The 25,515-nt window shown below is 39.6% G+C and overlaps 1 protein-coding gene and 1 long non-coding RNA gene across 2 annotated transcripts in view; both read left to right on the top strand.

Annotated features, from left to right (window-relative positions):
- The window catches only part of LOC135465100 (latent-transforming growth factor beta-binding protein 4-like), a 29,960-nt gene extending 23,759 nt beyond the window's left edge, over positions 1-6,201 (top strand). Inside the window, exons 4-5 of the mRNA XM_064742583.1 lie at positions 4,182-4,313; positions 6,128-6,201. Coding sequence (XP_064598653.1) covers positions 4,182-4,313; positions 6,128-6,201 — 206 coding nt within the window. The remainder of the gene's footprint in view (positions 1-4,181; positions 4,314-6,127) is intronic.
- Positions 6,202-10,563: 4,362 nt separating this feature from the next.
- Positions 10,564-25,232, top strand: LOC135461989 (uncharacterized). Its single transcript, XR_010443418.1, has 3 exons — positions 10,564-10,741; positions 22,325-22,444; positions 23,221-25,232. It is a non-coding gene; the product is annotated as an uncharacterized LOC135461989 (long non-coding RNA).
- Positions 25,233-25,515: the final 283 nt, after the last annotated feature.

Genomic DNA, 25,515 nt, shown 5'->3' with positions numbered 1-25,515 from the left:
ATAGTGTTGAAGTAATATACATGCAAACATGAATTTGAAACAAACTGAACATGTGTAAATGTCTTGACGGATTATAAACGTTTGATTGTTTCAGACAAATCGAGTTTAGTTTCCGTGTAAGGTAAATTCACACACAGACTTGAGACATTCATATTACTTCCCGCCATTTTGACTGGCTGCTGCCAGAAACACTGGGATTCCAGTGTTCGCAGATTACATGCTTAGCCGCTAAGATAAGGTATTGTTTTGGGCAGAGGTCTAATTTACCCATATAATAATTGGTTTGACAGAAACTACTGTGGGGGGAAGGTGTTGCAGGAATCTGAGGATGGTCGTAGGTTTCCCCCAGGCTCTGCCCGGTTTCCGCCCACCATAATGCTGGCCGCCGTCGTATAAGTGAAATATTCTTGAGTACGGCGTAAAACACCAATCAAATAAATAGAACTACTGTGGCGGCTTTTAGGTTGTTTGTGAATGTTCACAATGAACGTCTTGTATGTTTGTTTGCCATATAAATGAGTGCAACCACGTTTTGTGTGACTTTGGCGCTGTCAGAATTTCTCGAGGGTCAGTCACATGCTGTAAAGAGTTTTATCTACTTTTAAACAACTTTAATAACTGAAAGAGGGTAAACGCAGTATCATGCTTATTCGTGTGGGACTCTGCAGGGGATCGTAGATTTCCGCCGGTGTCATACAACACTAACAATGGCGCTCAGCACTAGGATATGCTCCTTTTGTTGTGTATATAAACGATATCATAAAATCCACAACTTTACTGAACTTACTACGATTTGCTGACGGTACTTCTGTACATATTGTGGTTAATGACACAACTAACCAAATGCAATGTCAAGTGAGCTACAAAAGTTGAATGACTCACTTGTCACCAATATATTAACACTAAACATCAGTAAAACAAAAGGACCTAGTATAATAAGGACGAGAATTGGCCTCGGTGCGAGAAATGGTGCACCTCAAATAGAGAAACTGACTCCAAGGTTAAGTCAAAGGTACTGACACATTCGTAAGGCTACTTCTTTTTCCAGTTGTGTTTTACTCTTCTTTTCCAGTTATATGACAAGCATGCGACTTGCAAAGCTCCAAACATGCACTGAAGCGACGCACAGGTCATAAAATCGGAAAATTGTAGCCGGCTTCATTTACACTGAAATATCTTTTCTTTTGCATTCGACACTGAAGATGTTGTGACAATTTATGTGCCACAAATGTAACTTTCTGAAAAATTCTTGAGCACGTAGTTATGCAACAGTCAGTTAAATAAATATATAACAAATATAACATTCAGCCCTATAATATGTAATATAACATCTAACCCATGGAAACGTTGTAGGCCTGAATTTAATCGCTGCTCGTTTGATTATTGTTTTCTGTTATGGAGAGACGTGAGGACGGTTTAAACTGTTTGTTGACCAACTGTCTGAAAACTATACAAGTGTGACAAAGCTATCGCTGTTATAGGGATTATACACCGGCTGGGTATAGCACAAATCCTGAAAATTGGCTGATACAAAATCGGGTTTGGAACCACCGAACACAAAGTCACACTCCGAATCACCATCAATACATGTCAACCGTCTGGACCAGACGTAATGCTCTTTGTTTGCAATGTCTGACTTGTTTTCGGTGCGACAGGTGCATTTGTGTTTACTGCAACAGTATGTTTTTTATCATCCACGAATAACTAGGTGATATGTAGTCAGAATTACTGTAGGATGAAAGGAAACACGTTTTGACAGCGTACATCTTTGACATGTCGAGGACAGCTCACTCGAAAGACCGAATTCATGGTTAGTGAATGGAAGAGTACCGATCTGTATTTTTGAAAGCTAAGCCGGGAAGAATAAAACAGATCTAACGCAGGAAATATTTTGAAACTGCACTTATATGTAGAAATGGTTGACTGCAGCGTAGAAATGATTGACTGCGGCAAACATAACGATTGTCTTCGATATTTCCCTTAGACTGTAACATGGAAGCACGTTCATGCATGAAAGAAAATCATTATTTTGGTTTTATCATGTTGTTACTGACAGGAACAGACCCCCAACCGAGTTCTGGGTAACAAAACTATTTGTGTACAAGTTGCCTGGTCTGACATATACTGATGGCTGACACAAAAAGTTTACCTGCATATAAGTCAACTTTTGATAGAGGACCTTATGTTTAGCGGCTAAGATAATGGTATTGTTTTGGGCAGAGGTCTAATTTGCCCGTGTAATAACTGGTTTTACAGAAACTACTGTGGCGGCTTTCAGGTTCTATGTTAATACTTACAATGAATGTCTTGTATGTTTGAGACATAAACCAGTGCAACCAGGTTTTGTGTGGTTTAAGGCTGTGTTAGAATTCTCCAGGGTCATTCACATGCTGGAAAGAGTCTTTGACGGGTTACAGATGGAACAGAGTTACCAAAGTATATGTGGGTGAGGTGGCTACATTTCTACACGTACACATATATTATAGAAATGGTTTATATACACTGTTATATGTGTGCGTGTAATGCTCCATGTTTAGGTATTTTATTCATTGCATGAAATAAGATAAGGTATGATACATAGCTGAAATTTCTTTTTTGCCGCCCAGGTGACAACAAGCCCGTGGTATTTGGTTTGTCTACTGGCGGTGTGCCTAATGGTATTTTTTCTGACCAATTCAGACTTTAACTGGGAATTAAAAACGGATTTAGGACAGCAGGCCTTGATTTGAGAGAGCAAGGATTGTAAGGATTGTGTCATCGGCGAATAGTACGTGCATGATATAGTAAATAGGAAACATTTCCATGCAATTCCTATGTAATGAGGAACATCGCCAACATGGCAATGAGACATAATTCTCGATGAGGACGCTTCGGATTACCCCAGTCCAGAACAAAAGGTTTACGAAATTCCCCAGTCTCTTTTAGGGTGACGAAATTGTCGCATAGCTCAAGTATTGTAAAGCCTGTGTTGTAGAATGGCATGTTCTGATCCCAATCTGGTTGATGTTAATCATTGTGGCAGTTATATGATTTTACGCTGTCTTTAAATAGCACAGATTCTACTACTATGGTATATTTCTTTTAGAGTGTCGCCTATATTCAGGTAAAATCAATCATACTCACTTCCAAAATTGCCTTTAGCCAGTGTCACGTAACAACACGAGCTCTACACATTGATACGTTGGACGTCCGTGTTATTAAAAAGAAATTGCACCGAGAATAATTTTTTTTAATTCATATTGTTAAACTCGATAAGCTTACTTTCGACACCAATAATTCTTTGACTCGGGTGACGTCATAAGTATTCAAAAACAAGTTGCATGCTGGGAAATGGGGATGGGAGTAATTTATTTTACAATGACCACACCAAGAAGTGGTCAGAACAAACTCCGTGCAATAGCACATCCTACACTACTGTCTGTGCGAATAAGTAGTTCGCTAATTTCCTAATATCCATCTCTAAAACTATACTGCCGTGAGATCATATACTACAAGAGATAAGGTAAAATTCTTTTATTAAATTTATCTTATATTATATTAAAATTAACGATTCCAAATATGGCAGTGTCAGAAACAGGGTTTGCTCGGAGTCGACAGGAGTTCAGGTAACTGGTGTCATCCTCATTCAAAACAAGTTGAACTCCGCCTAATACCCAGCATGCTACTGGTTTTAATAATTATAACGTCATCCGCAGCAATTGATTCATGCCATCGAAACTAAGCTTATGGACTTTAACGTTATGGATCAGACAAAGTGCTCTAATTTCGCCTTCCTAGCAAGAGTATGAACTTCAAGCATATCCATGTTGCTACGTGTCACTGACTGAAGGCAATCTTGGTAGCGAGTATAGCTGATTTTACAGACAGATGAATATAAGCGACTCTAAGAGAAATAGACTATACTTGGCTGATACAAAATCGGGGTTTGGGATCAGCGATCACAAATACAGACACTTGGCTAGCAATACATGCCAACAGTCTAGACCATACAGCCAACAGGCCCCCAACACAGAGAAGAGTAGCTGACTGTTAAACGTCCCCTCTATGGCTCCGGAACGGATCCCAGAGCTGGTCGCTTTTCACCACCGGAATCTGAGAAAAAGTCCAGAAAGTGCAATCTTAATTACCAGGCTGTAGGTTTACCCATTACAATTAATGTCCTGTATGTTACGTTGTTTCAGATATAGATGAGTGCGAGCAGCATCCGTGTGGCCTCAGAAAGTGTCAGAATACTCCAGGGTCATACAGATGTCTGTCTGAGTGTATCACGGGTTACACATACAGATGGAACAGTGGTAACTTAGCGTGTGTCGGTGAGTTGGCTACATTCCCACAGGTATATTAACATGATTGACTCCGACATAGAAAAATATGACTCCTACATAGAAATGGTTGACTCCTACACAGAAATAGCTTACTGTTAAGTTTTCCTTGCAGTGTTACATATATCCAGGTTGCACGTGCCTAGAGACATTTTTTACTCTTTATCAATTCATGTCTCTTTAACGCTGCATAATTCTTCAGTATAGCAATAATTCATGCAGGAGTATTTCGGGGTGCATGGAACACAGTTACCCACAGAGCATTCATAACACCTTATGTTTAGCCATGATACACAAATGTGTGAAATGAGATATAACATTATACATAGGCGATATTCGCAAATTGCTGCCCTTGTGACAAACTGTGCAATAAGATACGATGTTCAGTTTATTTATAGGCGGGCTGTCTGTGGTAATAGTTTTTTCTATTCAGTCAGACTGTAGCAAGGGTTTGAGAACAAATTTAGAACAGCAGGCTCTGACTTCGGAGGACTATCTACATCATTTGATGCGATCACTTAAGTTCAATCGCATGCAGTGACACGTCAGTTCTATGTGAAGGATATAAAGAGACCGTTTGAACAGAATATCTATAATACATGCATGTGGGCTGCCTTATGAAATGTGTCAAGAAAACTGGTGGTCCGATATATATAAATGTCTGATAGAAGCGATGTAACATTTAAAGAATTAGAGTACATTGTATCCTCTTACTAGAGAAAGTGATGGTGTGGAAAGTGCGCTTTGGATAGCTTGAAAAGGCATAATAGATGAGTTATCCCATACAGTAATTACCGGCTACGATGGCTGTGTTGGTAGACCGTCCAATTCAGGGGCAGTAGAAGGTCAGGGTCAACCCTGGGTCGGACACACCTAAGACCTTAAAACGGGAAGTTGTAGCTTTCTCGCTTGGCGTTCAGCCTTAAGTGGTTAGTGCAACGACTCGTTGACCCATATCAGTGTAATGACTCGGGTGGGTGGACTTACTTGCCTTCAGTAAGTCGCCTCAGTGAAGTGGAAAGTGTCCTGCAACATGGAGGCACATTGCAGATACATGCACTCTAAGGACTCCCTTGTCATATGACTGAATGTTAAATACGACGTTAAGCCATAAGCACTCACTCACTCCACACAGGATGTGAGCTATGTGGGCTAAGGATAATGGAACATGTATAGACCTTTCTATATCTTTTTGAACGAAATATACACATTCCATACTTTTTATTATTGAGTGATAATTGATGACTTCAAAATCATTGATGATTAAAGATTCTAAGTTATCGGGTTTAAGAACCCTGCTAACTAACGTGGGCTGTTGTGAGCCAATGAAACGATTGTATTATCGACGAATTATATGATATCTGAAACAAGGGAAAAATTAATAGAATACCTTATGAAGAATCGTAACTACATGGGTAGATAACTCAACCAAACACTGTCCTGGTGGGTATACACTGATTACACTGACTATCGGGGGTGGTGTGGATGAGTTATTTACCGCTATTAGTTACAAGTGTACTGATGGACATACACGGGCTAACGGTGAGTGAGTGGTGAGTTATCTATCGATGAAGTCAAAACTGTCCTGACGGGTATACGGTGACTAACGGGGAGTGTGCGGGAGAGTTACTTGCCACTGTAGTGATGACTGTACTGATGGGTATACACTGATAACACTGACTAACACAGAGTGTGTGGGTGAGCTATCTACCAATGTAGTGATGAGTGTCCTGTAGGGTTTACACTGATGACGCTGACTAACGGGGAGTGTTTGAGTGAGTTAACTACCTCTGTTATGATGACAGTTCTGATGGGTACCGTAATTCTTAAAGCCCAGCCTGAACAGAGATCACGGCATCTACCTCCCCTCAGCTTATGATCTGCTAATCCTCCAAACCGCTCAGGAACCCCACCGAGCCTAGTCAGTACGCCAACACCCACCCCAGGACACCTTAATCCCCTGAGCACTGTTTACCCTCCTCTTTTTGTTTTATCTGTTGACATTTGCATCTCTTGCTATATATAAGCGCAGTAGTAATTTTGATGTCATTCACTTGATAACGATGCTAGTAACTGCATCGAAACGTTGTGTTAAATAAACCAAGAAGTTGTACATCCATAAGAATGCCTTCTCCAGTGTATTTACAAATGTAGGCTCTGATAATCTAACAATAGCATTCAGTCTGTGTAAATTTCGGTGAGTGTCAGTTTAGAACTGTCTAATGGTAATCAAATATAAACAGCCGAGTTGTATTGATATGCAAATCGCAACTTTGCACAGCTCTGGATATAGCCTTTGAAGTTCCAACATTGTTTGTGGGGCCCGTCAATCACTGCAGAGACTAATCGGACCACGTGTTGTTTTGGTAATTATTTTCAATTCTTAGCGCGGTAAATGGATTAAATGTGTCGTGAATATCACTGTGTTACATTTGCATGACTCTATGTACACAAGATGGCTCCACTCAAAATGGATCTAAATGATTTTGTACCAGAGTCAAAAGCAAAGTCTCCAGAAAATGCGCAGACTCATCACTGTTCACGTGAAAGTGTGTCAAGTGAAAACTCCTGTCTGCTAGTATAGATTTGGCGAGAAATTTCGCAATAGTAACGACTCATTATTACAAGGAGCGGGCCAATCAAAATAAGTTCATCTAATTGGTTAATGTTGAATTTTGTACTCTGTCAGTTACATATAAGACATTTACGTACACGTGGTTGTGCGCTCCCAGAAAATGACATGGAATGGAAATAGCCTTGCACAAATACAATGTTTAAAATTTGTTGTAATATGAAGCTGCTAATGGGTATAGTGTGAAGGTGTTCAGTGTAAGTCAAAAGTGTAAGTCAAAGGTACTGACACATTCGTAAGGCTACTTCTTTTTCCAGTTCTGTTTTACTCTTCTTTTCCAGTTATATGACTAGCATGCGACTTGCAAACCTCCAAGCATGCACTGAAGCGACGCACAGGTCATACAATCGGAAAATTGTAGCCGGCTTCAGTTACACTGAAATATCTTTTCTTTTGCATTCGACACTGTAGATGCTGTGACAATGGATGTGCCACAAATGTAACTTTCTGAAAAATTCTTGAGCACGTAGTTATGCAACAGTCAGTTAAATAAATATATAACAAATGTAACATTCAGCCCTATAATATGTAATATAACATCTAACCCATGGAAACGTTGTAGGCCTGAATTAAATCGCAGCAACACCAAGCGGACGTCACTCACAGCGTCATCACCACCTATACTCTGATGTCCTCTCGCCCAGAGTTTCAAACCTTCAAAATTAAAACTCATAGCTGCCCAATAGTTAGACAGTTTCCACCATTTTGATACGAAGCATACGTCTGCACACCAAAAATGGCAGACTCTCAGCGAAAAGAGACTTTACACCCTAAATGGTTATATATACCTTTATATACCTCCCATATAAATATCATCCATTCATTTATGATGCATAAATACAAATACATGTCGCTCCCAGAAATGACATGGAATGGAAATAGCCTTGCACAAAAACAATGTTTAAAATATGTTGTAATATGAAGCTGCTAATGGGTATAGTGTGAAGGTGTTCAGTTCCACACATGCGAAGACAGTGTTCGACCGATGGACGTTGGGTTTATGATCGCCATTTATGAAAACGAGAACTGAAACTGTCTGGACTACCTTGTTACGAAACAACAGGTGCGTGATGCTTGCAAAACAGTTCACTGCATTTTAAGCGAGCTTGACAACACATACTTGTCAGTCAGATCTTTATGAGTGAAAAGCATTTAATGATTTAATTGTTACATCTATTTCTGGGTCTGTAAACGGACAACACTTTCCCCCCGTATAATGTAATGTAGTTAGTAAGCTTAAGACAATCAGAGAAGCAGTCATTAGCTTGCTTGTTTGACAGGATCATGATTTGAGACAGTTTTGGAATTTACAGGTTTGTAACAACTGCCGCTTGATTCTTTCTTCATTATAATTCATAAATAAAAATAAAGGTGTGACTGGTCGGGAAGTCTTCGAACATCACTCTCGCTAACCTGACACCGGATTAGCTTCCAAACCATCCGGTTATCCGGCTTAGCTTCTCAACCATTACCTACATGAAGCCTAATAATGCAAAGAGACTGTGTTTTGTGTTTCGGCGGGGAGAAGGCACTAATCATTCAACACTAATCGCCAGCTCCAAACTGTGTGAGAGACGAGGTATAGTGCGTGTACTGCCATCTGTTCAGGGCAGTCTCACATGGCGACAGAAATTACATGTTCCCTGCAGGTCACCTTGGGCCATACAGCATTTCACACGTGCTGGGAACTTTGTAAACAAATGGCAGGATTATAAAGTTGACATGAAATGCAATTGATTGCAACAGCTTTACTACAATTTACAACACTTTTGAAATGCGTTGAAGTCTCACACTATTGTAACGGTGTAGATGAAGGATTAGGGCCTGGGAAACCAGTGTGAGAGGCTCTAGAGGGGTTACCTTGATACCTTGATTACCCGTGATAAAATATTGTCGACAATATTCTCCATAGTGTCAAAGTAATATACATGGAAACATGAATTTCAAACAAACTAAACATATGTAAATATCTTGATGGATTATAAACGTTTGATTGTTTCAGACAAATCACACACATTCACACACAGACTTGAGACGCCCATATTGTGTCTCGCCATTTTTGGATGGCCTCTGCCAGAAACACTGGGGTTCCAGTGTTCGCAGATAACATGCTTAGCCGCTAAGATAAGGTATTGTTTCGAGCAGAGGTCTAATTTTCTCATATAATAATTGGTTTGACAGTAACTGCTGCGGGGGGAAGGTCCTGCAGCAACCTGCGGATGGTCGTGGGTTTCCCCCGGGCCCTGCCCGGCTTCCGGCCGCCATTATGTTGGTCGACGTCGTATAAGTGAAATATTCTTGAGTACGGCGTAAAACACCAATCAAATAAATGAAATAAATAAAACTACTGTGGCGGCTTTTAGGTTGTATGTTAATGGTTACAATGAATGTCTTGTATGTTTGTTTGCCATATAAATGAATAAATAAATATAAATTTTAAATAACTTTAAAAACTGATAGTGGGTAAACGCACTTTCATGTTTATTCATGTCGGAATCTGCAGGTGGTCGGGGATTTCCGCCGGCGCCATAGAACACTAACAATAGCGCTCAGCACTAGGAGATCGGCCTGGGATCGGTCGGCCATACTCCCAGCTTAGCTTCCTAGCTTCCTCATTAACCGGTCTGAATCTTTACTTTCACAAACCTGGTACTCGACCCTGTTGCCTGTTGTCCTCAAAGTGTGAAAGCTGTACGTAACGAAAACTGGTTTTCCGTGATTTTAAAGCATTTCTGAACTGATATCACTTCATTATGCGGTAACAAAAAAGACCATAACGTCGTAATTGACACAAATATAACTGGCGCACCCACTCGGACAGTAACCAAATTTCTAAAAACGCCATTTTCAAATAACTTCTTTGCTAGCAAGGGCATACGGTAGACTCGGTAGGTTATTTTGATAATTCAGATCATCTTTTTTTCACCATAATTACTTATAGTTCGTTGTGATCATTATTAAACACAATTATTGTTGAGACTCCCAAACAAGTTGTCAATCGCCCTTTTAATAGTGTGATGCTGAAAACGGTGAGTTTTGGCAAAGCATCGATCAGCCCAAATCCTACTGAAAGTTTTTCTTTTATTTTAGAATAAACCAAATAATTACTTATCACAAAATATCAGTCTCGGCTTTGTACGTGTTATCTGTTTTATCTGGTTAGCCAGTGTGGCTTTTTTCTGTCTCAGATCTGCAGCAGAACCTGTTAAACGTTACTGAATTGCTTAAATTTATATAATCGATGAAAAAATTCCAACCGATATTGATTGATTTATTTGTGAAAAACACTAGTAATTTTTAACAGCAAACGTTTGAGATATAAGAGGAGGACTTTGGATGTGAAGTATAAAACATTTATCTCCTTAGTATTTTTTGTGATATCTCAGACTAATCATAACATTTTTACTGTATCTGCATGTATTGCCGATTTTTGTTACTGAAAGTAAATGTACTCATGACCGAGATAATGTGTTATCTATGAAGCAAGAATGGATACAAGTATCCAAATTTTTTAGAAAATTTAAAAGTGCACGCAAGTATTGTTAGGGTCAGATGTCTGATTTGCCGAAATAATTATGGGTTATATATAGAGATTGCTACTGCGGCTTTGTAGGTTGTATGGTATATTACAGTGAATGATCTGTATGTTTCATCATTTCAGATATAAACGAGTGCGATGAGGGCCCATGTGGCTTAAGGGTGTGTCAGAATTCTGTGGGGTCATTCACATGTCTGTACCAATGTGTCACGGGATACAGACGGAACGGTTTTAACGCAGCGTGTGTGGGTGAGTTGGCTAGACTCCTGCACGTAGATGTAGAAATGGTTGACTCCAATATAGAAATAACGAGGAAATGATTGTCTTCGATATTTCCCTTAGACTGTTACGTGGACGCACGTGCATACATGCAAGAAAATCATTACTCCACCCCCCCCCCCCCCTTCCCACCCACTTCCCTCTTACGCTTTTGGGGGTGGTGTTCAACTTTTGATAGAGGACCTGATGTTTAACCGCTAAGATAATGGTGCTGTTTCGGGCAGAGGTCTAATTTAGCCATATAATAACTGGTTAACAGAAACTACTGTGGCGGCTTTCAGATTGTATGTTAATGGTTACAATGAATGTCTTGTATGTTTGAGACATAAATGAGTGCAACCAGGTTCTGTGTGGTTTAAGGCTGTGTCAGAATTGACCAGTGTCATTCACATGCTGGAAAGAGTTTTTCACGTGTTACAGATGGAACAGAGTTAACAGAGTATGTGTGGGTGAGGTGACTACATTTCTACACGTACACATATACAGAAATGGTTTATATACACCGTTATATGTGTGCGTGTAATGCTCCATGTTTAGGTATATTACTCATTGCATGAAATCAGATAAGGTAAGATACATAGCTGAAATGTCTTATATACTGCCCACGTGTCAACATGCATATGATATACGGTTTGTTTACAGGCGGTGTGCAGCTGTGAATATGTTCCATTCTAGGCCCCTTATGTGTAAAGATTGTGTCATCGGCGAATTGCACGTGCATGATAACGAAACATTATCATGCAGTTCATATGTAATGAGGAACATCGCCAACATGTCGATGAGAGATAAGTCGCGATCTCGATTCAGGTGCCTGTAAAATCAGTTATACTCGCTACCAAAATTGCCTTTAGCCAGTGTCACGTAACAACCAGAGCTCTACACATTGACATGTTGAACGTCCATATTATTACAAAGAAATTGCAGTCAGAACACTTTTTTCAGCTCATAATATTAAAGTCCATAAGCTCAGTTTCGACACCAAGAACTCATTGCCTCAGGTGACGTCATAATTTTTAAAAAACAAGTTGCATGCTGGACAATAAGCGTGGAGAGTAATTTGTTTTACAATGGTTGCATAAAAAAGCGGTTTGAACAAACTCCATGCAATAACACAGCCTACACTACTGTCTGTGCGAATAAGTAGATCCCTTTAATTTCCTAATATCCATCTCTAAAACTATACTGTCGTGAGATCACATACTACAAGACATAAAGTAAAATTCAGTTATTAATGTTATATTATATTAAAACGTGCAAACGATTTCAAATGTGGCAGTGTCAGAAACAGGGTTGAACTCCGCCCAATACCCATCATGCTACTGGTTTTTTTATTAATTGTAACGTCATCCGCGGCAATTGATTTATGCCATCGAAACTAAGCTTATGGACTTTAACGTTACGAATAAAAGAAAGTGTTCTAGCTTCATTTTCCTAGAAAGGTTATGAACTTCAAACATATTCATGTGTAGAGCTTGTCGCTGACTGAAGACAATTGTGGTAGCGGATATGGCTGATTTTACAGACAGTTGAAAAAGACTAAACTTGGCTGATGCAAAAATCGGGTTTTGGATTCAGCGATTACAAATTCAGACACCTGGCTAACAATACATGCCAACAGTTTAGACCATTCAATTAACAGGTTCCCAACAGAAAGAAGAGTAGCTGAATGTTAAACATCACTTCTATGGCTCCGAAACGGAACGGCTCCCAGGACTAGTCGCTTTTCAACGCCAGAATCTGTGCTAAGTCCAGAAAGTGCGATCCTAATTACGATTATAATTTACTTATTTATTTATTTGATTGGTGTTTTACGCCGTAATCAAAAATATTTCACTTATACGACGGCGGTCAGCATTATGGCGGGTGGAAACCGGGCAGAGCCCGGGGGAAACCCACGACCATCCGCAGGTTGCTGGAAAATACGATTATAAAATCTTTTTCCTAAAAACCACTTTCTAAATGACACCAGCCAATGTAATGTGAAAACTGTAGGTTGACACACGCGGAATGTCTCAGGCCGCACAGTGCTTTGAAATGAGCCTATAACGGATATTTTTTGTCAAAAGATCGATCAGCTGCCAAAACCCAACGGAATTTTTGTTGCTATTTTAGAATAGCACAAATAATTATCTTTCACAGAATATCTGTCTTGTCTGTCAACTAGTCCAGCCAAGATAAAACGAAAATTGGCTTAGCTGACCACAAACTGCAAAAGAATTTGTTTTGGAGGCATATCTCTCAGAGATATCCAGAATGACTTGTTAAAGGTCTACCAAAATCTAAGAAGTGGAGCACAGCCTAATTTGCATAAATGAAACATGGCCGTCCTAAAATCCCTAATATTTTAAATCAAACGTATTTCTAAATTTTAACAGTGTTAATTTTATTTACTCATTTGCCCATCTTATGTGGAATCTTGTGAAAAAAGAAAATAGGTATGCCGTGTTGTTTGACTACACTAATCAGTGATCGGTGTTTAATGTTTCTCTAATTTCGACGATTGTATATGGTGTTTTTTTGTGTCTACACCCCTACATCGGTTTTCCCTGAAAACTAAAGTAACATGTATCTACGTAAACACATGACATCAAGTCACTCTTATACATGTAGTTTATAAGTTTTTATCCGAGATTAAAGCTAACTTTCCGGATTATAAATGTATTTATTATACACTTAAGTGTCCAGCGCCTACTATATTATGTAGTAAACACAACTGTCTAATATTTTTAATATACTGGACAGTTGTAACTGTGACGTCAGACGTACGGACTACTTTTTGTTTGTCAACAAGCAGATTTCCGAATGTCACCTCAAACCTGATGCAGCTGTGTGGTATTACTCGATTCTAATGGGAGAGGATCATTTGGGAGAGCTAATGAAGAGGGCAGCCGAGGCTGCTGGATTGAAAGGCCGGACAACTAAACACTCGGTCCGAAAAACAGCCGTCAAAACCCTTGTAAAATCTGGCGTCGCCCCACATAAAATTATGCAGGTCGCCGGACACAAATCCCTTGCTAGCATCCAGGAATATGATTCTAAATTAGATCACGTAGAGCAGAAGCAAATGTCGAGTTTACTTAAGGGCAATCGCGCCTTCAGTCAACCATCTCCCGCGCTTCCACTCCCTGGCCGGTCAGTTCAAGTGCACATAAACGAAGTTTTCACGACTCCGATGTCATCAACTTCCGCGCAGAATCCCAAGGATAATCAGCTAACTTTCTCAGCAAACTCTACTTCTCTTTCGTCCTCATCCTGTAAAGATTACGCTAGTCTGTTCGGTGGCACAGTTTTCAATAACTGTTTTTTGATTTTCACTGAAACGTCTGCAGTCCTTTTCTTTACACTTCTCTTTGTAAAATACCGCTTTGGCCACGTGCGCCTGACCCAGTTTTCCGTCAGCCAATGAAAGTGCTCCATTCAGTATTCCATATTCATCCGCAACCGGTTATCCGCTATTGTTACGCGATATGAAATAATTAGCACGGTTTTACCCAATCTGTTTAGCGTTCGAGCTTATTTACTTACGTGTTTGACAAGTGGGTGTATAATAAATAGGTTATTGGATTGTATGGTCTTTTATGGACTCGTCCTGGGTGCCGGAAAGGGACGAGCTTGCGAGTCCCTTTCCTGCGCGCCCAGGACTCGTCCATAGAGGATATATAAGGTTATGTGTGTGGGTAAATATCACTCCATATTCTGTAGAACACATATTCAGAATTCTTAAGGCATTCATAAAAATTGGCTAATTAGAATGTTCATATTAAATTTCTCAGTTCTCAGCCTCAAATTGTACTTTAGTAGATTGATGCAAATTAGACACTGTTCTGCTAATTTAATTTTGGTAGACATTTAATATGTGTGCTTTTTCATTTCTGAGACAAATGAAACCGAAATAAATTCTTTTGCAATGTACGGTGGGTCATTCTGTATATTTACTGGACTAGACGGGCTAGCGCTTAAAGTCGATAAAAAGTTCTAAACATTATAAAACTGGTCGCATTACAGCTTTTTCATTTTAATACTATATATAGTACAGGTAGGAGCCTGATTATGTACCGAAAGCAATTAATTCAAGTTATCCTTGGTAAATACAGAAAAAATCATTTAATTAGCCAATGTGGATTTTTTGATAAAACTCCGTGGCATAGCGTGTTTAACGTTACCTAAATGATAAAATTTACATAATTTATGAAAAATTCTAACCCATGATTGATTTGTACATTTGTACAACAATAGCAATTTTCGATACCAAACATTTCAGATAAGTGGCTGACGTTGAGTTTGAAGTGTTTATACATTTAATCTACTCACTACTTTTATCATATCCAAGATAGTATTATAACATTTTGCTGAGTAAGCATGTATCATCGATTGTTTTTAATAACTGCAATCTTTAACTGAACATAAATATCCATAATGTATCGTTTATGAATTGTCAATGGATGCATGTATTCAGTTCGACAATTTCATGGCGTAAATTATTTAAAAGATTTCAGTTGCAAGTCAGTATTATGGGAAGGATATAAAGGGACCGTTCGAACAGAATATCTATATTACATGCATGTGGGCTGCCTCATGAAATGTGTCAAGAAAAACTGGTGGTCCGATATATATAAATGTCTGATAGAAGCGATGTAACATTTAAAGAATTAGAGTACATTGTATCCTCTTACTAGAGAAAGTGATGGTGTGGAAAGTGCGCTTTGGATAGCTTAAAAAGGCATAACAGATGAGGTCAACGTGATATCCCATACAGTATTTACCGGCTCCGATGGCTCTGTTGGTAGAGGGTCCTTTTGGGGGCGGAAGGGTCAGGGTCAATCCTTTAAGGCCTTAAAACAGGAAGTTGTAGCTTTCTCGCTTGGCGTTTAGCATGAAGGGGTTAGTGCAACGACTCGTTGACCCATATCAGTATAATGACTCGGGTGGGCAGGGTAACTTGCCTTCAGTAAGTCGTCTCAGTGAAGTGGAAATCCGTCCTGCAACAAGGAGGCACATTGCAGATACATGCACTCTAAGGACTCCCTTGTCATATGACTGAATGTTAAATACGACGTTAAGCCATAAGCACTCACTCACTGCATACAAGAATACCGTATGTGTGCTAAGGATAATGGAACATGTATAGACATTTCTTTGTCAAATGGGACGAAATGCACTCATTCCATACTTCTTAATACTGAGTGACAGTTGATGACTTCAAAATTATTGTTGATTAAAGATTCTAAGTTATCGGGTTTAAGAACCATGCTAACTAACGTGGGCTGTTGTGAGCTAATTGTATTATCGACGAATTATATGATATCTGATACAAGGGAAATTGAATACGTGTACATATATAACGAAAATCGCCACGATGTGGCTAAAATATTGCTACATTAGGTTCATTCATTATATCAATACCGGCAACAAAAGCTCATTACATGGCCCGTGGGTTAATTCATAAAAGTATTAACTAATTCGGGTTCAGAACACATAATTCTACAACACACGCGAGAGCTCTGTTCTTTACGCCAATCTTGCCCAGAATGCTAGATTTCTATTTTTACCTACGTGAAGAAACATGGAGACCGAACAGGTAGTTAAGAAATTCGGTACAACCACTGTGACTCACCGAGACTGTGACTCCGCCAGCAACCTGCGGATGGTCGTGGGTTTTCCCCGGGCTCTGCCCGGTTTCCACCCACTATAATGCTGACCGCCGTCTTATAAGTGAAATATTCTTGAGTACGGCGTAAAACACCAATCAAATAAATAAATCAATAAATAAATCTAAGGACTCCCTAGTCGTTATATGATTGGAAAATTGTTAAATACAACGTTAAACCATAAGCATTCACTCGCGCCATACAGAATTACCGAATGTGGGCTAAGGATAATGGAACATTTTATAGACTTTTCTATGTCTTTCGAGACGAAATATTCTCACCCCATACTTCTGAATGTTGAGTGATAATTGATGACTTCAAAATCATTAATGATTAAAGATTATCAGTTATCTGGTTTAAGAACCCAGCTAACTAACGTGGGCTGTTGTGAGCCAATAAAACGATTGTATTATCGACGAATTATATGAAATTAAGGGAAACAATAATTGAATGCGTGTACATATATAAAGGACATTGTCACGATGTGGCTAAAATATTGCTACCTCATGAAGAATCATAACTACATCGGTAGATAACCAAACACTGTCCTAGTGGGTAAACACTGATTACACTGAGTATCTGCGGCGGTGTGGATGAGTTATCTACCGCTATTGGTTATAAGTGTACTAATGGACATACACTGACTAACGGGGAGTGAGTGGGTGAGTTATCTATCGCTGAAGTCAATACTGTCCTGACGGGTATACGGTGACTAACGGGAAGTGTGCGGGAGAGTTATTTGCCACTGTAGTGATGACTGTACTTATGGGTATACACTGATAACACTGACTAATACAGAGGGTGTGAGTGAGTTATCTACCAATGTAGTGATGACTGTCCTGTAGGGTTTACACTGACTAACATAGAGTCTGGGAGTGAGTTATCTACCACTCTAGTGATGTCTGTCCTGATGGTTATACACTGATGACGCTGACTAACGGGGAGTGTTTGAGTGAGTTAACTACCTCTGTAATGATGACAGTTCTGATGGGTACCGTAATTCTTCCAAAATTTCGGACAGGATTTGCGGCCTTACCACAGGGGGCGCTCCTACTAGCGTTGGGGGTATGAAATGAGGGAATGGGTAATCGTTTTCAGGGCTAACTCAACATCGAAGCCTCGCCTCACATGTGGGAACTTGACACTCGACCCGGACAGAGATGTGGACAACTGAGGCGCCGGGGTTTTAATGACAGTCAAAACCTTCCCGTAGACTTGACAGATAATTTGCAGCCCTTTACAGTGGAGACACCCAATAAGTGGTCAATCTGAAGCAATTTTCAACCAACCGCCAAGGCCTGTATATGTATGAATGCGCCACTAAAACCGATCAAAAATTTTATTTTGTCCGAATCGCACAGGAATAAAAATATTTTACTCTTGTTTAAAAATATGTTGATTGACTGAAAATAGGTCTCATTTTTTTTGGCTTACAGAAAGAGAAACAAAAGAATCATAATTTGAAATATACCTATTCGGTCTCTACTCACGATTTACCGGGATAATGTCGCCTAAAACACAGCTGGGTAAACCTGGGCAGAGCTTTGTAAGAGGGTGACAGGGTAGAAAGAAAAAGGTAAGGGGGCGTCTTTTGGCGAACTCGTTTTTTTACCTTGAACAAAACACTGTCTAACACTGTGTACTGCTCTGACTTATCGAAATTAGGCTCGGCATTACAGGTTTGCTGTCATCAGAAAATCCATTTTTACTCAGCTTGTTTGCATCAGAACATACATAGATCTACGTCTTCACACTTTACAAATGTAGGCTCTAATAATCTAACAACAATATTGAGTCTAAGGAAATTTCGGTGAGGAGATAGGAGGCTGAGGGTAATCAAATATATACAGCCGAGTTGTATTGATATGCAAATTGCAACATTGCACAGCTCTGGGTATAGCCTTTGAAGTTCCAACATTGTTTGTGGGACCCGTCAATCACTGCAGAGACTAATCGGACCACGTGTTGTTTTGGTAATTGTTTTCAATTCTTACTGCAGTAAACGGATTAAATGTGTCGTGGATATCACTGTGATACATTTGCGTGACTCTATGTGCACATGATGGCTCTACTGAAATTATTTTGCAACAAAGTCAAAAGCAAAGTCTCCAGAAAATGTGCAGACTCATCACTGTTCACGTGAAAGTGTGTCAAGTCAAAACTCTCGTCTGCTAGTATAGATTTGGCGAGAAATTTCGCAATAGTGACGACTCATTATTACAAGGGGCGGGCCAATAAGAATAAGTTCATCTTATTGGTTAATGTTGAATTCTGTTCGTTTTCAGTTACCTGTAACACATTTACGCACACGTGATTATGCGCTCTCAGAAAATGACATGGACTGGAAATAGCCTTGCACAAATACAATGTTTAAAAATTGTTGTAATATGAAGCTGGCAGTGGGCATAGTGTGAAGGTATCCAATTCCACACATGCGAATACAATGTTCAGTCGATGCATGTGTGCTTTATGATCACCATTTTATGAAAACGGGAACTGAAACTGTCTGGACTGTCTGAAACAACACGTGCGTGAGGCTTGCAAAACAGTTTACTGCATTTGAAGATAGATACCTGTAAATCTGATCTTTATGAGTGAAAAGCATTTAATGATTTAATTGTTACATCTATTTCTGGATCTGTAAACGGACAACACTTTTCCTCGTATAATGCAGTGCAGCTAGTAAGCTTAAGACAATCAGTGAAGCAGTCATTAGCTTGCCTGTTTGACAGTATCATGATCTGAGATAGTTTTGGAATTGACAGGTTTGCAACAACTGCCGCTTGATTCTTTCTTCATTATAATTCATGAATAAAAATAAAGGTGTGACTGGTCTGGAAATCTCTAAACTTCTCTCTCGCCGACTTGACCCCATTTTATCCGGATTAGCTTCCCAACATGAAGCTTAATAATGCAAAGGGGCATGTTTTGTGTTTCGGCGGGGACACGTGCATAACGTACACTAATTAACCAACACTAATCACTAATTCAGAACGGTGGGAAAGGACTAGGTATAATCCGTGTGCTCACATTTTTTCAGGGCAATCTCATATGATGACAGGAATTACGTGTTCCCTGCGGGTCACCTTGGGCCATACAGCATTTCACACGCGTTGAGAAGTTGGTAAAAATGGCAGGATTCTAAAGTTGACCAAAAATGCAAATGATTTCAACAGCTTTACAACAATTTACAATATTGTTGCTATGTATTAAAGTCTCACACTATAGTAACGTACATGTAAGTGCAGGGTTAGGGCCTGGGAAATCAGTGTGAGAGGCTGTAGAGAGGTTACCTTAAACCCGGCGATAAAATATTGTCAACAGTATTTTACCACGGTGTTAAAGTAATATACATGCTAACATGAATTTGAAACAAACTGAACATGTGTAAATGTCTTGACGGAATATAAACGTTTAATTGTTTCTGACAAATCGATTATAGTTTCCGTGTAAGGTAAATTCACACACAGACTTGAGACCCTCATATTCTTTCCCGCCATTTTTGACTGGCTGCTGCCAAAAGCTCTGCGGCTTCAGTGTCTGCAGATTACATGCTTAGCCGCTAAGATAAGGTATTGTTACGGGCACAGGTTTTTTATTTACCCATATAATAATTGGTTTAACAGAAACTGCTGTGGCGGCTTCAAGTTGTATATTAATACTTACAATGAATGTCTTGTATGTTTGTGTGACATATAAATGAGTGCAACCAGGTTTAGTGTGGTTTAAGGCTGTGTCAGAATTCTCCAGTGTCATTCACATGCTGGAAAGAGTTTTTCACGGGTTACTGATGGAACAGAGTTACCAAAGTATATGTGGGTGAGGTGGCTACAATTGTACACGTTTACATATATAGAAATGATCTCTATACACTGTTATATGTGTGCGTGTAATACTCCATGTTTAGGTATATTAATCATTATATAAAATTAGATACAGAATATGACACATAGCCGAAATTTCTTATTTGCTGCCCACGTGACAACATGTAAATGATATTCGGTTTGTCTATAGGCTATCTGCCTAATGGTATTTTTTCTGATCAATTTAGACTTTAACTGTGAATTAAAAACGGATCTAGGACAGCAGGCTTTGATTTTTCGGAGAGCAATCTATTCCATCCTAGGCCTCCTCTATATGACCCTTTTATTCTGTACCCGCATGTAAAGTTAAATCAGTTCTGCGGAAAGGGTAAGGGAACCATTCGAGCATGCAGAATAACTATGGTATTTGGACAGTTTTGTGAACATGTTAGGATAACTGACAAAAATATTTGTTCACCACAATTTGCAAAAGAATTTTTTGGTGGCATATATCTCAGATCACTGTCCAGAATGACTTGCTAAATCTAAGTAGAGGAACAGAGCCTAATTTGTATAAATACAACATGACCGCCCTAAAAACACCAATATTTCGAATAAAACAAGGTAATATGTATCTACGAAAACATAAGAGGTCAAATGACACTTACAATTTATTAATTTTTCCGAGATTAAAGCTAACTATCTGGATTTTAAATGTATTTATACCAGTGGGTCGAACGATGGGGATAGTTTGTTTCTTCAGCTGTTTTTTGTGCAATAAGTCTATTCTCGTCTTGTTCCATACCCATCTTCAATCTTTTCAGCCAAACCGACTTCTGACCTTATCATAACGATTTTGGCATGGATTATCTGTTGGATTCAGATTTAAATGTGTTCATACCGTGTGATTTCTGAAGATGATCCTGTGTATGGACATATGGTGGAAAATAATGATTTAATATACGTACACTATGTATGATTCACTCATCGTGTAGTTTAGGCCTTAGTTTTGCTCATTTCCAGATAGAAACGAATGTGATGGCATTTCACCTTGTTCAGATAATGCTGACTGTTTCAATACAATCGGAAGTTATGGATGTACCTGTAAATCTGGTTTTAAGGGGAATGGGATCGTGTGTACAGGTAAGTGTCGTATTTGTGGATATAGTGCCTAGCACCTTTGGCAATAAAACTGTGGGTTATTACTCACATTGGCATGTTTAAAAGTTACAAAGAAGGCTTTGCTGGGACTATCTACTTTTACACAACTGTAAAAACTGACAGTGGGTAAACACAGTATCATGTATATTCGCGTCGGAATCTGCGGATGGCAGTGGATTTCCGCCGGGCTATGTCCGGTTCCCTCCCACCATAGAGCTGGTCGCCCTCGTATATTAGTAATTCAGAAGTGCGACGTAAAACACCCATAAAATAAATAAATGGCTGGTTGCTTACGTTGCACTTTGCAATTTTTCACTCATATGACGACGACGAGTGATTAGGTGTGTATACATATACTGTGTCTTCTTGTCTCAGGGTCCAAGCCGCCAAAGTGCTGCCGCCAATGAACACCCCAACCATTATACAGTTGAAGGTGTGGAGATTTAAATAGCTAAGGATTGTGGGATTTCAGTTTAGTCTATTAGCTTAGTTTTTTTCCTCAAAAGCAGAATACGTCACGTAGTAGTTATTTCTACCCAGGACACAAGGTAAATTATGTAATGGAATCGACACTGAATGATCAGATGAACATGTATGTGTAATTAATTTATTCAGAATCTTAGATTTCATCGCTGCTCCATCATTAAATGTTGTCTGTGGCAATGCTGTATACGTCAGGATGGTTATCGTGGACAAGAAGGTAAACCATAAATCTGGATCTGCTTCATCAGCACTGTTGTTCATCTAATACTTGATATTTTCGTCAGTGACATACAGTGATATAAGGCCAATTGGAAGGATCGAACCTGAGTGTCGTCGAGTGCCGCCTTAATAGACCGGGCTGCAGGTCGCCTCTATTGGTAATACAATTGTCTCCATCACGATATTTTAACGCCTTAGGATTGGAACATGGAACTAATACATATCACATTTGTCTTTAGATGTAGACGAATGTAATGGGGATAACTCCTGTTCTGCTAATGCGGACTGTAACAATACTGTTGGAAGCTACAACTGTACATGTAAGGTTGGTTACCATGGGAACGGAAGCCAATGTGAAGGTAAATATAAACTTAACATGGTATTATCATACATATAGCATGCCCACATACCTACATTTGTCGACATAGTCATCTTTCTCATCGCCATGATAGAATCGTCTGCACAAACATGGGATTAATTCTATCCAAACGAAGTAACCATATCCTGCTTTGAAATAGTGTTAATATCTGTAAGATTTAATGATCCTTCTGGGAACCTCCGTGACCGAGGTGGTTATCGTGCCAGCTCGGCGGAATGACCCAGGAATCTCTCACCAAAACGGTGAGTTCAAGGTCAACCCATGCTAAATTTCCCTCCGGCTGTACGTGGGAAAGTCTGTCAGTAACCTGCGGATAGTAGTAGGATTCCGGCGGGTTCTTGAGTAGGGTGTAAAACATGGCGTCATGCAAACAAATAATGACTTTTCTCATGGCCGTGCCATCCATATCTACGTGGATATCATGGAGTAAATAGCAATATAGAATACAGATTTTAAGATCTTTTCCATGACTTGCAATAGGTTGAGCAAAGCATTAAGATATTAGTATTCGATGCGCAAATTCGTATCCTAAGTGGTATTGCGTAACAGTCTTATATCTGAGTACGATAATCTATTCTAACATCGCACAGAAAACGCAATATTGTACAAATTCTATGAAGTGAAGGTATTGCTAACTAATATAATCTCATATCATAACTTTTGTGTGAGTTGTTAATGGTTAACTGGCAATAAGTTTGTTTTCCAATGTCCCACTACCATCCATGAACTAACGTTTCTTTTCATGTACGTTTGTAGATGCCAACGAGTGTACGGAGCCTGACGCCTGCTCTCCAAATGCTGTTTGTATGAACGTACCTGGTAGTTACAGCTGTAAATGTAACGTCGGATTTACTGGAGATGGGAGCAGCTGTACAGGTAACAAGATCATCAGCGAAATTAGAGACCTTTAGCTAGAAGCTAAGAGTTCATTTTGTAACTTGTAACTTCCCTCAGTATACGTGCGCGGAAATGTCCTCCCCCAATACACGTACGTGGAAAGGCCTTCCCTCAATATACGTACGCGGAAAGGCCTTCCCTCAATATACGTACGTGGAAAGGCCTTCCCTCAATATACCTACGTGGAAAGGCCTTCCCTCAGTATACGTACGCGGAAAGGTCTTCCTTCAATAAACGTACGTGGAAAGGCCTGTTGGCAACCAGTGGATGGTTGGTTTCTCCCGGGTTCTATCCGATTTCCTCCACAAATAATGCTGGTCGCCGTTGTATAAGTGACATATTCTTGAGTGTGGCGTATAACGCCAATTAAATCAATTAAATAAATATTCACTAATATAGTATTCACTTTGAGCTTTTACATGGTGTCGTAAAACGGAATGTATGACTTTCATAATTCAGTATTTTTGCAGTAGTGAGGGAGCCATTCATAGCATCACGTTACAACTTTCTAAAGTTGACAGACTAAGTTGTAAAGTGTTGGAAGTTTATCCTTACAAAATGATTATGACATTTTGTAGTTTAACATGTTTTAATGCCAAAGTAACAACTTTGAATGTTGCATTCAGCAGCATAGATTAAATAATCTTATAATCCACCAATATTTCACTCCCTGCCCGTGTACAATATTTTAAAATAATGACTCTCATATTTTACTTCATTTATTTGATTGATGTTTTACGCTGTGCTCACGAATATTCCAGTGGTACGACGGCGGCTCATATTTTACGCATTTAACGTGTTTATAACACTTAGAATATGTCGGCATTTCAACACTTGCATTTTAAATACTGTTGGATAGGGCGTTAAACACCAATCGAATAATCAAATAAGTAACTAGAATTCAGCCGCACAATCTGTGGTGAGCTATGTCAAAGTGAATCGGTCAGCTCGCTTGTGAGCCAAGCATAATGATTATCACCTGCCTCCTTTAATTCTAGTGAGTTTAGCAAGACATATTTCCATCACTGCTCGATTCATTTCATTCTGTACTCCTATAGGTCATCGGTGTAGCGTTTGGTGCTTGTAATGAGTGCATGAGGGATAACGCCACATTGACATTATTTCAGTCCTATGTCATGGAGATGTGCATGAAGTTTATTTAAATTCACGAGCTATAATCCTCATCTGCTGGGTTTGGAGGGTGTGGCCAGCAACCACGAACGTCAAATTTCAGATATTCCTGCAATGAACTTTTTATACGGTTTTGACGAATGCAATGCAAGTATAAATTAATAAAATCAGGTGTAACTAGAATGGATCTGCGAACAGTAGATCCTAGGCCGGGATCCCGGATCGGATTGAAGACGTTTTCCCCACCCAGTAATACACGGCCCTTGTAACAGCAAGTTCATACTTCCACGTATCAATCCACGACCTGCCATGCACAGACTACCTGGCACCCTCCTCCCTCTTGACAACGGGGCTAGGCAGCCATACTTTTGTACACATAGAGTACATGTGTAGCGCTTTGTACTCAGTGATGTTCAGCTTTACAGGTGGAACGATTTTCTCGCAACAGACCTCCAAATATGGTGGGAATTGCGCTTTTTCGTGTTTTGATCGCAATTTGCGGCAAAACTATACATGCTTAAATTTTCGTGCGTTCATACTAGTCGCAAATGCATTTAAAATGCATCATATAACAAGGGGACATCAAACATTTATTGACACACTTCAATGATTTTCAGCACGCAGTGGTTTTGTGTCACGTGACCTCCAAACATGGGCAAAAATTGCACTTTTTCGCACTTATATGGCAATTGGCGACAAAACCGTGCGTTGGAGGACGCAAAAACCACCAGATTCGTCATGAGAACGCCTAGCAGCCTACTTAAAACCTTGAAATTCACAACATTTTCATCGCCTGACAAACTGGCTAAGCTGGGATCGAACTCTGACATGACTGACAGGCGTGCGCGATAAGAGAAAAGAAAGACAGAAAGAAAGAAAAGCAAACCCAGCGCGATCTGCCTGATGTCCATTTCTTGACGTCGATCATCTTCGCCGCTCGACTGCCCCAGACACATCTGCGTCACACCACACAGCTGGTTAGCGTTTAAATCCTTGTGTACTAGGTCAAGTCGGAGAAATTTC

The sequence above is a fragment of the Liolophura sinensis genome, chromosome 1, assembly GCF_032854445.1.
Source record: "Liolophura sinensis isolate JHLJ2023 chromosome 1, CUHK_Ljap_v2, whole genome shotgun sequence".
Taxonomy (NCBI): Eukaryota; Metazoa; Mollusca; class Polyplacophora; order Chitonida; family Chitonidae; genus Liolophura; species Liolophura sinensis.
The sequence above is the reverse complement of the archived record's forward strand: the minus strand, read 5'-3'. Positions and strand labels throughout refer to the sequence as shown.